The sequence below is a fragment of the Coffea eugenioides genome, chromosome 11 (genome assembly GCF_003713205.1).
Source record: "Coffea eugenioides isolate CCC68of chromosome 11, Ceug_1.0, whole genome shotgun sequence".
NCBI classification, from domain to species: domain Eukaryota; kingdom Viridiplantae; phylum Streptophyta; class Magnoliopsida; order Gentianales; family Rubiaceae; genus Coffea; species Coffea eugenioides.
The window spans coordinates 51,726,586-51,739,722 of record NC_040045.1 but is presented as its reverse complement, the minus strand read 5'-3'; the positions used below and the strand labels follow the sequence as shown (position 1 = coordinate 51,739,722).

At 37.7% G+C, this 13,137-nt stretch overlaps 2 protein-coding genes across 2 annotated transcripts; one reads left to right on the top strand and one right to left on the bottom strand.

Moving 5' to 3' along the window:
- Positions 1 to 863: 863 nt before the first annotated feature.
- LOC113751328 lies at positions 864 to 6,433 on the bottom strand. Its single transcript, XM_027295295.1, has 9 exons — positions 6,187 to 6,433; positions 5,276 to 5,614; positions 4,019 to 4,052; positions 3,640 to 3,861; positions 3,098 to 3,187; positions 2,137 to 2,202; positions 1,954 to 2,045; positions 1,824 to 1,871; positions 864 to 1,350 (listed from the first exon to the last, which is right to left on the bottom strand). The coding sequence occupies exons 2-9, from the start codon at positions 5,611 to 5,613 to the stop codon at positions 1,233 to 1,235; spliced, it is 1,008 nt and encodes a 335-aa protein (XP_027151096.1). The 5' UTR covers position 5,614; positions 6,187 to 6,433; the 3' UTR covers positions 864 to 1,232.
- A 3,434-nt stretch (positions 6,434 to 9,867) lies between these two features.
- On the top strand, positions 9,868 to 12,934 carry LOC113753428 (phosphoenolpyruvate/phosphate translocator 2, chloroplastic-like). The gene is made up of 9 exons (XM_027297573.1): positions 9,868 to 10,502; positions 10,670 to 10,792; positions 10,920 to 11,072; positions 11,427 to 11,512; positions 11,604 to 11,685; positions 11,881 to 12,000; positions 12,100 to 12,177; positions 12,547 to 12,676; positions 12,852 to 12,934. Exons 1-9 carry the CDS (start codon positions 10,083 to 10,085, stop codon positions 12,926 to 12,928), a joined length of 1,269 nt encoding a protein of 422 aa, XP_027153374.1. The 5' UTR covers positions 9,868 to 10,082; the 3' UTR covers positions 12,929 to 12,934.
- The last annotated feature ends 203 nt before the right edge of the window (positions 12,935 to 13,137 follow it).

Below are 13,137 nucleotides of genomic sequence, written 5' to 3'. Positions count from 1 at the left end.
ACTTCAAAAAGTGAAAATCAATGTGAGAAAAATTGGAAGTAACATTAGATCCGACGTTGTCTATCTAAACAATAGTACCAAAATCAAATAAGACAATAAGACAAGTATCAGTTGTGTCTGGGCAAGTCGAATTCATGCAATTTCGCCTTAGAGATTGAATTTGTGCCATGTCCCTCCCACACCGGGGCAGCCTGCTAGGACAAACTCTATGTGGTATCGTCGCAGGCAGTCCCTCACTCCCTTTCACAGTTAGGGACTCAACAAATTCTATTTGATGTAAGAGATGAATGAAATTGTTGAGAGGGTCCTTGGCTTTTGTTTACCTCATAAAGACCTTAACGGGTCATGGGAGGGTGCCTACCATGGTTCAAAGTTGCGGTCACGATTGTGATCGCGGACCGGACAATTTCACATCAATCTCGACATATCAATCACTGTCTCGGCGAGACGCAAATTTTTAAAATATTTAATATTCTAAAAATTGTAAAAAATGTGATAAATGTGATAAATAAAATAATTAATAAATTAATAAAAATTCAAGTCAACTCGGGATGACTCGAAATGATTCGATGTAATTCGACCGTTTCAACCCTTCACGATGACGTCTCAACGAATCAAGTATTTCGAAATCGTATCGTCTTGATCTCGTATCGGAAGGGCCCGAGACGGTGACGACTCGGCCGAGTCTTTGAACCATAGTGCCTACCCAGCCTAACAGCCAATGCTTCTCCCTCACGCACACATTAATCGCAAATTAGATGGAAAGGGAAAGGATGAGAGCAAAAGTGTAAAACCAGGCACTCTGCCAACCTGCTGCCAGGCGCAAGCATATTGTTTCTTTTGGCAACAAGTCCCATGGTTCATTTTGTTGAAGATTTGATATATTTGCCGCAATATCTGTGCAAACCAGGGCGTATACCCAGTTTTTGGACAAAAAATGATGTACACGTATTAAAATAAAAACTGGGACTTGAGCCCATACAATCAACAAGAAGACATAAAAAGAAATTCTTCAATGACCACTTTTATTTGCCATGTCATCCAGATCAGATGGACTTAAAATCAGCAATGATCCCTATTTAGCTGTCCTCCCTCTCGCAATTCCTCAGTTCTCCGATTAAACCTTCCAAATGAGCAAGCCGCCTCTGCTATGCCCTTAAAGCAACTTCAACAGACAAAATGTTGATGGTGTGGGTATGTGATTTAAAACAACACATCCTAATATCAAGGTCTCATCTCTGACACCAATAAGATTGCGAATACCATCTAGACAGGGCATACTCTTTTAATTTAACGATCAATGCAAAAATACTATAGCATGGGACATGCAGTACTGCCGCCAACAAATACCTGCCAATATACAGAAGACACAAACTAAAATGGATAAGAAATAAAGAAGAAAAGTCCAGACAAAAGTGATTTTCAGCTTCAAAACTCAGTTAGGCATCAAAAGATACAACACAGGAATTAACTGATCAACAATTTCTGATAGCAGACAAGTTGAAAAGTGCAGACTAAATGGTGATTCAGTGTGTGATACCCTGCCTCTTATCTCAAACAAGTTGTTTAACAATCTTGAAAAACTATATACAAGAAGTTGTTTGATTAACATCAAAGAACTGTTGCTGGTTTAGTGAAACAAAGATGGAAATGGTATACAGAAAATCCCATTATAGAATATTTGGGCTGAAAGTTGATAGATGCTCTATGCACAATAGGCAAAGCCATAACTACATAAGCAAAATTCTTGAGTCATTCTGAGAAAAGATAAATTCCATATCCAAAAGTAGCTGCATAAAGAGAAAATTTCAGAAACAACCTACCATATTGGAGCATATCGTGCGGAGAGGTCAAGAAATGGGTATGGCCACCTGAAGACAGACAATTGACAATAAAAAGACTCAGACAGAACAGCTGCCAGAGAAGGATAAGAGAAAGTAAGAGAAATCTTACCACAATGGTAAACAAGCATGAATGGTCCACTCGAAGATGACATAAATACCCGTCCACAATATGAAGTAAGAATTCCGGAACCACGGAAAATGCTGAAAATGCGTTTCAAGCTCATTGAGGACAAAAAGATGAAAGTGCTGGTTCAGAAAATTCTAAAAGCAAAAGAGAATAAGCAGCAATTACCAAGGAATTTAAAGCTGTGTCCCCAAGAAGCAAGATCAGATTAAGTGAATGGGCAAGGACTGTCAACTGATAAAGAAGGCAAGAAATATCTTCAGAAAATGAAAACCAATCAGTATCAAGAGCATATTAAACAATAGATAAATGGATAACAAAAGGAGCATATAGCTGCATACTGTGGGCAAATTGATGGCATGCTGAAGATCTGGGATCTTCTTTTTCAAACCATTAGTTTTTATGCACTATCGAAATGACCAAATTGTCCTTTAGCTACACTTTGTACCAAAAAAAAAAAGGTAGCATTTTCTGATTTTGGAGAAACAGAAACGTGCCTTGGAAATGTTGGACACACAGAGATGTCTGCAGAACGACTTTAGAAGATGACTAGCATCCCAACATTTAGAATCACCATATCAGCAGCAAGACCATGTGCCAAAGATTGGAAAACTAAAATATTTGTACTATTCAAACGTGTATATTTATCCATTTCACTGAAGACTGAAACGGTTGTCTATCAAGTGAAGAAGAAAATTTCTTGAGGTCAGAGATCACCAAATCAGTTAGCGGTAGAACTGAACTATCAGTTTTGCCACAGACGATAAAATGTATTTCATCATTCCCCTAATTGTCACCAAGTAATACACACTATCTGAGAATCAATCAATGAGATAACACACTACATATAATTCAGACAGCCATGCTGGGTGCAAAAGAATTTCTGATATATCATATCTAAAACCAAATAGCACCACAAAAGCGTCTGATAGAAGGTAAATACAACATTTAGGCAACTAAGTAATTTACAAATTTAAAATCAAATGCTACGAAGCATGGCCATGTTTTACAAACTAACAAACACTACAGGCACAGTAATCAGCTTCACAAATTACCGCAATCATTATTGATTCCACTAATATAATACAAATTCAAGATTGTTCATACAAGTCAGTCTTCGAGTACTTACCAAACTCATCTCATAATCTTCGATGCTAAGAAATGGGAAAATAACGACCCAGTAAACAGAATCAGTAAGCATCACCGCCCCTGCTGTCATCTGTGCATCGAAAAATGTTATTAGCTAGCTTGAATACTGGAAAACGAAAAAGTTGGACTTCCAACACAACATAATTAAGTTTGATAATGTTAACACCAAAAATTGCCACAGTAAGAAATGGTCAAGTAAATTGGCATTAACAGTGTCACAAAAGAAAAACATTCACTTCATCTAGGCGCAATTTCTGTAACTAAAACTCCACAACGTCAAGAGACCTATACCATATACACAGAGATGCAGCCGAAAAAGCAACTTGTCAAAATAAAAGACCATTCAAAGCCAATTATATGATGAAGTAATGAATATATTAAAAGTCTAGATATCCAAGAGAATGTTCAAGGCAACCCATAATCTCTGGCCAGGTCTATCTAGTGCTAAGAGTAAAATTTTTTCATCTGTTTTCATGGTCATCCTATTATAGCAGGATGTTTAATCCCCTAAAGATGATTTACCTGAAATAAAATCTGAAATAGGTTACACCAGAGGGCAGCACTGCATGGAGTGTTTGATTTCCCTTTGTAATCCAAGTTTCCACCCACTTTTCCATTTGAAGTTCCCTCGCATGCAAGTGGCATATATAAGCCCTTCTCTGTGTCTTCAACGATACGATCATTAACCTTGTTGTTCATTCTGTTATCCTTACAAAATCCATAGAGTGACAGCACAGATCCAAGCTGCAAAGAGACTTGAGAAGACAACATCAGAAAAGATTGCATTTTGTATTGGCAGAAGCAAAAAATAGAAGTTCAAACAAATTGGAATATCCGTACAACCAGATGGCACATGTAAGATTTGCCATCAGGTCCATAAAGAAGAGAAACATATGCATACCCCAAAATATATGGTAACTAACGTAAAAGTCCACCTGCATAGCAGCCAAAAAAATCATAAATCCCATAGTCAGGGAGAAATAAAGCCACTATTCACTTCTGTCAAAAATAAAAGCATACCACATTTAGAAGATAAATTCTCAAGGCTGAAATGGTAGTTGACCCATTCATTTGTACAAGTTTTATCCTCTAAATCTCCAGAAGAAAACCATTTCACATGTTTAGAAAACATCTTTGTATTTGGGTGAGGATGGGTGCATTTACATTTTTAGAGCTTCAGTATTAACCCTTATTTTACTTGCCAAAATTATGCAAGCTACCACATTTAGAAGATAAATTCTCAAGGCTGAAATAGTAGTTGACCCATTAATTTGTACAATTTTAGTGACATGTTTAGAAAACGTCTCTGTATTTGGGTGAGGGTGGGTGCATTTACATTTTTAGACCTTCAGTATTGACCCTTATTTTACTTGCCAAAATTATGCAAGCCAGGATCAAGGTAAGCTACTCTGCCACTGTCTGTGATTGCAGGTAAAAGTAGAAGGAAGTAAAAGTGGAGTGGGGCTCATAAACCAGGTGGGTGGGCTTTTGGGCAGACTGAAAAGGGGAAGTGGAAGGAGGGTGCTTCTCAGCTAAAGTTGAGAGTAGGGTCGCAAGTCCACCTCCTCCTTTTCGGCTTAGCCACTCCCTAGACTGAGAGCTAAAGTTAAGCTAAGCATCACTGAATAAAATGAGGGAAGGAGTGAAACCAAACTTCTCACAGTCAGTGAGAAAAAGTGCTTGATGTTACCTTAATAAAGGACAAAATAAATTGGTAGGAAAAATATCATACTAAACGTGCAAGCAAAGAAGTCAGAAGCAAGCCAATCGCGTATTCTAGTAACCTAGCATACTAGCATTCAAGAAAGCACAAGCATGCGGCACAAGGAACCCAGACTCTGTACCTTTTAAGTTTTGAGGCTCTCAAGTCCAGAAAGAAGGTTTGAAACTGGTAAACTGCCCTCTTTCCTCTAGGGGATGAAATCTTCGTAGTAAGGTAAGGAAAAAAATTGCTAGTCGGTACACCAATGCTTGACCTCACTTAGAATCTGAAGTCTAGAATAAATTTCACAAACTGCTTCAAGATTTACAATTATGTCTCCTCTTTTCTTATGCAATTCAAATGTTTATCAAATTAATTCAGTGGTAACCACAGTGCAAAATGTTTAAATTGCCACAGATTGATTCTACACATAGCCACTCAGCAAAGATGACTTACTGAGTATAATAGTAAAATAATTCACCACCGTGAACTGCAACATCAAAACTAAGGGCCACTAAGAGCAGACAGAATGCGATAACCCGATAGACCATCAAAAAACTCGGGGGAATTTCCTTTAAACATGGCCTCCAAGCTTCATCATTCCACAAAATCCTGGATCTCTCATCATGCAACGCTTCTCTGTCGGAGCATGAATCTTTTGTCGGACGTTCATATTTCCATATAAGATAGAATGCTACTGCCATTGGTGTCAATACCAATATTGCACAGAGTAAGACCCTCCAATTTAACCAATAACTCAAGGTTGTAGTATCATCAGTCACCATCAACCGCATTCTGGGAGAGAAACAAAATGAGTCATTTTTCTATTGCTTAATGGTTGCTTTACAACCACATGCAAACTATGAAGTATAACCAAATCCAAGTATCCAACAAGAAAATCTACTTTTGACAACATATATGTCTTGAAAAAAATGCGAAACTCAACAATTGGACTTCCAAACAGTTTTACTAAGCAAAATCAAAAAACACTTAGCAAAACGAATGAATACTTTTTCTATCTCAATTAGAAAGAATAAGGCACTAAAATCAATGCCCAGTTATCTGCAAAACAACCCCTATGTTTTGCTGAACATCTCATACTGCAATTGCATCCATTCCAAAACATCAAATCTAATATCTAAATCTAATCAATCTTCAAAGTCCAATACGAGACCCCCAATATACAAATGGCAGCATTACTCTGTCAGACTTACAGACAAACACCTAGCACGCATCAGAACCACAAGGCTAGCAATCAACTAGCAGGATCAACAATAAATAAATAAATAAATATCTCCACCAGCAAAGAGAAAAAGAGAAGCCCTTATACTCGGTAAAGAAGAAATCAGAAGAGCAAAGACCATTACCTGAACCAGACCTTTGGGCTGAGAAAGAAGACTCGACAGAGGAAAAGGCGATGATAATGCGGGTGCTTTCGCTTCGGCTATCGTTCCCCCTTAACCGACGGCTAAGCGAAGTGCTCTTTTGTTTCTTTGTTCTTTTGTTTTTTCTGCATGATCGGAGCCTATTATTAGGTCGACGTGTGCCTTAAAGAGTCCGTGCTGTCTAGAACAAAGAGTTCAATACAAGGCGTCGGTCTTGTTTCATTTTCTGCTCAACTCTTATCCAATCATTTATCAACGTTTGGATTATTGGATTCGCTCCTTTATTTTGTAGTTGTACTGGTAAAATTAATGAATCAAACAATAATACGTATTAAAATGATGCGGACCCCAAGTGGAGATTGGCTGGGGAAGACTCATGATCATTGACGACTCTCCACTCTCTCCATTGGATTGGCGAAAGCCAAAAGCCAAAAAGGCCTACGTCTTTTTCTTTGATCGGTCCCGTTGGCCGTGATACAGCGGGTCCGATTTGTCAGTTACCAATGGATAACGTTTATCTCCTTCCCTGAGAATTCTTTTTTTTTTTTTTGATAATTCCCTGAGAATTCTTATATCTGAGAAAAAAATACTAACAAGAAATTAAACAAAAACTTTTGGGACAGGAAAAAAAAGGCTCACTCCTAAATATTAAGAAAGAGAAAACTCCCACTAGTATCAAGGACTTGCCTAATTCGATAACCACATAATTTTGTCAACCCAAAATTTTAGTGCCATACCTTTTGAGTTTTTAAATTGAATTAGTATAATACGATAGTGCATAAAGGGTACGTAACGGGCGTCTAATTATTATGTTTGTTTTTTCATTGACAATCATTCTGAATTATACAATAATTATTTAGTAACTTTAAAACCATTTATTGGTCTTGGTGAAAATTTTTTTGAAATTTTAGAACCAACAAAATATTTTTTTTTTAAAAAAAGGCAAATCAACCATCGACTTATTTTTGTTTCCTTTAAGAGATACTCTTTTTTTTTTTTTTCTATAACATAATGCCAGAAGAATATATGTTGTACCATTCACACATGCCTACTCGTGGACATTTGATTAGCTGCATCTGAATGGATCAATCCTCATCTTAACCTGTGGAAGCCCCATTTTCTTCGAAGATAATTTCTCTCTGTCTTTGCCTATTGGGCCGATGGATTGATACCTTGACAAAACCAGGCCCCAAAGCCCAGAATTCCGTCATTCTCTTGTCCTGTTCGTTACGCAGAAAAATACAAAAACTGGAACATGGAACGTAAAGCCAAACTGAAAATTGTGGTCCTAAAACGGCTCCAGTGCTTGATTTTTCTCGCGCGGGGCCCTAAGACCGAGGTCCACCTTCTAGACCCGACTCACTCGAACGTGGATGCGTGTGGCAATGCAGTCTTGCCTTGGTGATTGATTTCCACGTCTTTCCTAGAGGTGGCAATATGGATAAATGGTTCATAATTAGTTTTGACTTAACGGATGGTGGATGAAATTTATCCAATCCATTTAGATCCATTTAATAAATGGATCTAAATGGATTGATCTAAATGGATTAAATAAAAACCAATTATCCATTTATAATCCATTTAAATATTTTGATAACTTTTTTTTTTGTCAGATCCCTCGGTATGCAATAGTCACTTTGGGTCCTGACTAATCCTGAGTTGAGCTGGGTTGCACCCCATAAGAAGCGCAAGCTCTGCACCCCATAAGAAGCGCAAGCTCTACCCATAAGAGTTGCAGTGCTTCTGGTAAATGCATTTTTAGGTGCTAAAAGTAAAATGTTTGGTGAATATCATCCCATAAAATTAGGAATAAAGTTTTTGGTGTTAAAAACACTTTTAGCAAAAGGTTAAATTTGGTACTTTTATAGTAGCTTTTGTGATTTAAAAAATAAAACATTGAATTTAATTATTTTATCCTATATTATGAACTAAATAAAGAGATAAATATATTTAAAAAATTTTAAATTACATATTATCCAATACAATAAGTATTTATTGAACTATATCTCCAAATAATATATTTTAAAGCATTTAAATACTTAATAAATACTTTTATTTAAAACTTTATTGAAAAATTACTTTTTAATAAGTTATTGTAACTCCAAACAGGCCCTTAGTAGAAGGCAAATAACATGTGATTATTAAGCAACTAAACGGAAAAATCTACAAAAAAAAGAAAAAGAAAAAGACGAATATATACTGAACGAAGTACAAGACAATAACAAAAAAAGATTCTTCTCAAATTTAACTGACTCATAGAGGCCAGTTGTCAATATGTGTTTCTAGCTCCATTTCTTTCTTGTGAAAGCGATGATGTTCTCTAGTTTTGTGGGCCCACAATGATGACGCTTTCTGGAAGGAAAGAAGTTGTTCGTCAGTCCTGGATCCGTCTTCCCATTGCATTCAAGTGGATAATCCATGTAAATCCATCAATTTAATTGATTTTAAATGATTATCCATTTAAAGTCATCATCCTTTTTTTGGTCATCCAAATTCATTTAAACTTGATTTATATGGATGGATAAATGGATTTGAATCCATTTTGCCACCTCTATCTTTCCCTTAAAAATGCAAATTTATACTCCACCTGTGGAAACGGTAACGGCTAGTAAGCTCACATAGGATTCTCAGTGTCATTTTTCAGTGGCAATTCAGTGTCACTTCTATATTTATGTCAAATGTTCTGTTTATCATGTGTTGTTTATTTAAATTTCTTATACCATCACGTGATAAGTGGGATTGGCACCGAGTAGTGACATAGAGGATCCCAACTGTAGTAAGCCTAAGAATTCGATTTCATTTTACTATCAAAACACTACTGGCTTTGAAGTACACCGCCCACTATTTTATTCTCCAATTCTTTTCTCACGATTATTCTATTTGGATTTCTTTCACTTTTTGAAATTCTGATCTTTTGCATTGCATCCGCGACCAAAAATTCTGTTTTTGATTCTCAATGATGTTCCTCTATGAATTAAGTTCATGTGTTAATTTGATAGAGACGACATACTTGTTCTTCAACTGCTATGCTGCTACGCTGCTACGCTGATCAATGTGCACCTGTAATACTTGACAAGTGTCACAGCTCACTTCACACAAGAATCCTTTCTTTGAAAAATGGAATGCATGTTTTTCGCATTTTCTCTGGTTTGTACAATGTTAGAATAGAGCCGTTCGGTTTAACGGTTAAAAGTTGACTTTCTTATATGTCCTGAGAGGATCATTAGAGGGCAAAAATTATTTCCTTTTTTTGGTTTTGTTAATTTCATAAAAAGGTAGTACATATTTTCTCCTGCGTACAATGAAGGCAAATTTGATAGAGAATTATGCGTCAATATTTTTTTCTCAAATTTTAAGGAAGTTTTTCTTGATAAGGGCTGAAATATCTATAAAAATGTCATTGAAGGAGAGGGTTTTCAATGTTAAAGGGCATTGAAGTGCAATCGTTAGAATAGAAAGCTGGAGCGAGGGACGTTTCTGAAATTATCCCATAATAATAGGAAAACGGGAGGAGATGATGATACACGTACGGTTCAAATGCACGTGACGTGACCGTAATACCATAAATCCAAAATTCCAAATGTGTGTGTAACATTTGATTTTTCCACTTTCAATAAACGATTAGTATTTGTTTCTTCTGGTCCCGCCATTTCACTCCTGGCAGAAGCGTGTTTGCTTGGCCGTCTTTTTTCCCCACTGCCTCGGAAAAATTTTTAGCCGCCAATGACTAAATTTTTTAGCCACCATACGAGTACGTCGCGGAAAGGCTAGTGTGCATTGTTAATCAGAATTCAAGTACACTGGCGGTATTGCTTGGCAGTTCTTGAATTGGCACTTCCCCTCCGGCCTCCACTCCACGGGGATCTAAATTCCCTGAGATGGCGAGCTGCCATCTGCTACGACTCTCGGTTGTCTCTACTTCCACAAGACCTTCAAAACTCAAGCACGAAATCTTCAACAGCAGAAGAATCAACCCAGCTGCGAGATACCACTGCCACTCCTCTCTGTCTCTGAATCTAAAATCAACATCTTTCCACTGCGACCGCAAACTCCAGAAGAGGACTACTTTCCTACTGAACTCTGCTTTAGGATTAGGCGGCTCCAATACAAGAACCCATTTCTCATTTTCTGCAGCAAATAAAACCTCGTGCCATGTCAAGCTCAGAGCCACAGCAGTTCCTGATAATAATGCGGGCGAGTCCGCCAAGCCGAATGAGCTGCTGAAGACTTTGCAGCTCGGGGTGATGTTCGTAGTCTGGTACTCGTTGAATATATACTTCAACATTTTCAACAAGCAGGTTCCCTTTTCTTCTTTGCTTTGGATATCTTTAATTTCTTTTTCCCATATTGTAGTAACAGCAGAAGTAGTAATTTTCTTCTATGGTTATGCTCATGTCATTAGCTTCACTCGTGGAATGTGTGTTTCATTTTCTGTAAACAAACGACTTTTATAAGTGCATTGCAGGTTTTGAAGGTATTTCCACACCCAACAACAGTTTCAGCATTCCAATTTGGTTGCGGAACCATGCTTGTACTCTTTATGTGGGCACTGAATCTCCATAAAAGGCCGACGATCAACAGATCTCAGGTAGGTGTGCTCTGCTGTTCTTTCTTTTGATTTTAGTTCCTTATTTGACCTTGATGACACTTGAAACTTTCAATCTTTTTGTCACTGGTAAAGATTATACATGTGCACATTGTTTTGTATGTTTCAGTTTGAAGCAATATTCTTGCTGGCTGCGGGGCACACTGTGGGGAACCTCCTAACCAACATCAGTCTTGGAAAAGTAGCGGTTTCTTTCACTCATACCATCAAAGCCATGGAGCCTTTCTTCACTGTACTTCTTTCTGTCCTCTTTCTTGGCGAGGTATATACCAACTTTAATTCTCACCTCTTCATTGGTAAATGTTGTCAACCGGGTTGTTAGTAACTATGATGTCGCTGTTTTGGTAATTTAGCACTCCCAAGAAGCCAGTAGTGAGACTTGCGGTTTCTTTTCCTTTTGGTTCACTTCAGTGTTGTAAATAGTCGGTTGCGTTTGTTCTAGGTGCCATGTTTTGAACATATCCCAGACTCCAGTCATGTGACTAGAGAAGCATCCTTCATCTTGCCCTGTTTGTTGTGCTTTACTTCTTTTTGAATCAAATGGCCACTATTTCCTTACCATTTTCATTTTTTGGGCTGAAGACCCTAACTTTAAGCTTGGACATAAATTTCACAGCGGCCATCTGTCTGGGTAGTTGCTTCCCTGGTGCCTATAGTTGGAGGAGTGGCATTGGCATCATTCACGGAGACATCTTTTAATTGGTACGACCTTGTCACAATAGAAGAACATAAAATGGGGTGCACATCACATATTATTATGTTCTGGTTTAATAATTTTGAATATCTAAACCAGGATAGGCTTTGGGAGCGCAATGGCCTCCAATCTGACCAATCAATCACGTAATGTCTACAGCAAAAAGGTCATGGTAAAGGAGGTATGGTCCAATGCCAGTTTGGCGAGAATTTGTCATCATGTCTGCATTTGTGCAGTTCTGGTTTAATATTCTTGATCAACAGTGTAATTTTTCATCCTTAAACAGTGGGTACAGTGAAATCTCCCTGTTTACCATGCTTTCGCATAAGATTCTTGGTTCGTATTATACCCAATAACCAGCAGGCCTGTTGAACAGGACGCTTTGGACAATATCAATCTCTTCTCTGTCATGACTATCACTTCATTTATCCTTCTGGTACCCATTACTGTTTTGATTGACGGGATCAAGCTTAGTCCATCGTACCTTCAATATGCTGTAAGTAATAGTAACTTTTAAGCAAGAGTTTTTAGGGCTTTACATTGCCATCTTTCTCCAATAGCTCTCCATACGTCGTTTTGAATACCTTGTGTTCAGGCGAGTCAGGGCTTGAATGTTAGAGAATTTCTGGTGAGATCTCTGTTAGCTGGTTTCTGCTTCCACAGTTACCAACAGGTATGATCCTCCCTGTTTTACAACATCCTCTTTTTTTCTCTTTCAGAATTGCAGATACTACACGATTATCTATCCCATGTTCTTGAATAAATTCTTTAACTTTGGCAATAAAGATTGTTGCACCGCATTAAAATCCAAAGCAGTCTAGATTCGAACTTCCAAATTGAAGCTGATAGTCTTGAGGTTTACTTTATTTTTATCAAATAACGACTGAAGCACCGGAAAAGGATGAGCAATTTAATGAAATCTCGTTCGTTTGACGTGTATCAGTCGCAACATTTGTTCTCGTGCACTCCAATATCACCTTCATGTCTAAATCAGTGTGAATCCCCATGTTAAGGATCTTACATGATACTTCAACTGGTGCAGATTTCTTACATGATACTTCAAATGGTGTCACCAGTGACTCATTCAGTAGGCAACTGTGTGAAGCGGGTTGTGGTCATTGTGTCCTCAATGATCTTCTTCCAGACATCTGTCTCAACAATAAACGCCCTTGGTAAATTCTCTTTGCTGCTTATAATATTTGTAGTGTTTTTTCCGTTTCTTGTTCGGTGAGAGCTTGTGTTGGAGGCCCCTTTTTTTTTTTGGGATTACTAACTTGCTATGGTCTGGTTTTTGCTTGAGAAAAATTTGCTGACGGATGATCTAATGCCGCTCTTGCTGAGTTTCAGGAACTGGTATTGCTCTTGCTGGAGTCTTTCTATATTCAAGGGCAAAGCGAATAAAACCAACGCCTAAGGTCGCATGAAGTATTGAAAAAAAAAATATACATGAAATAACGCAAGTGGAATTTGGACGCGGGATTGCACTGCACCAACTGAAGAAGGGAGGTTCTCTGGTTTTTCATTTTCTTGGACAAATATAAGACAATACGTCAGCTGGAAATAGCACTGGGACTTCCACATTCTGTTGTAATAGCACTGAAATGTCACTAAGGTAGACGTAAAACGAGCATTA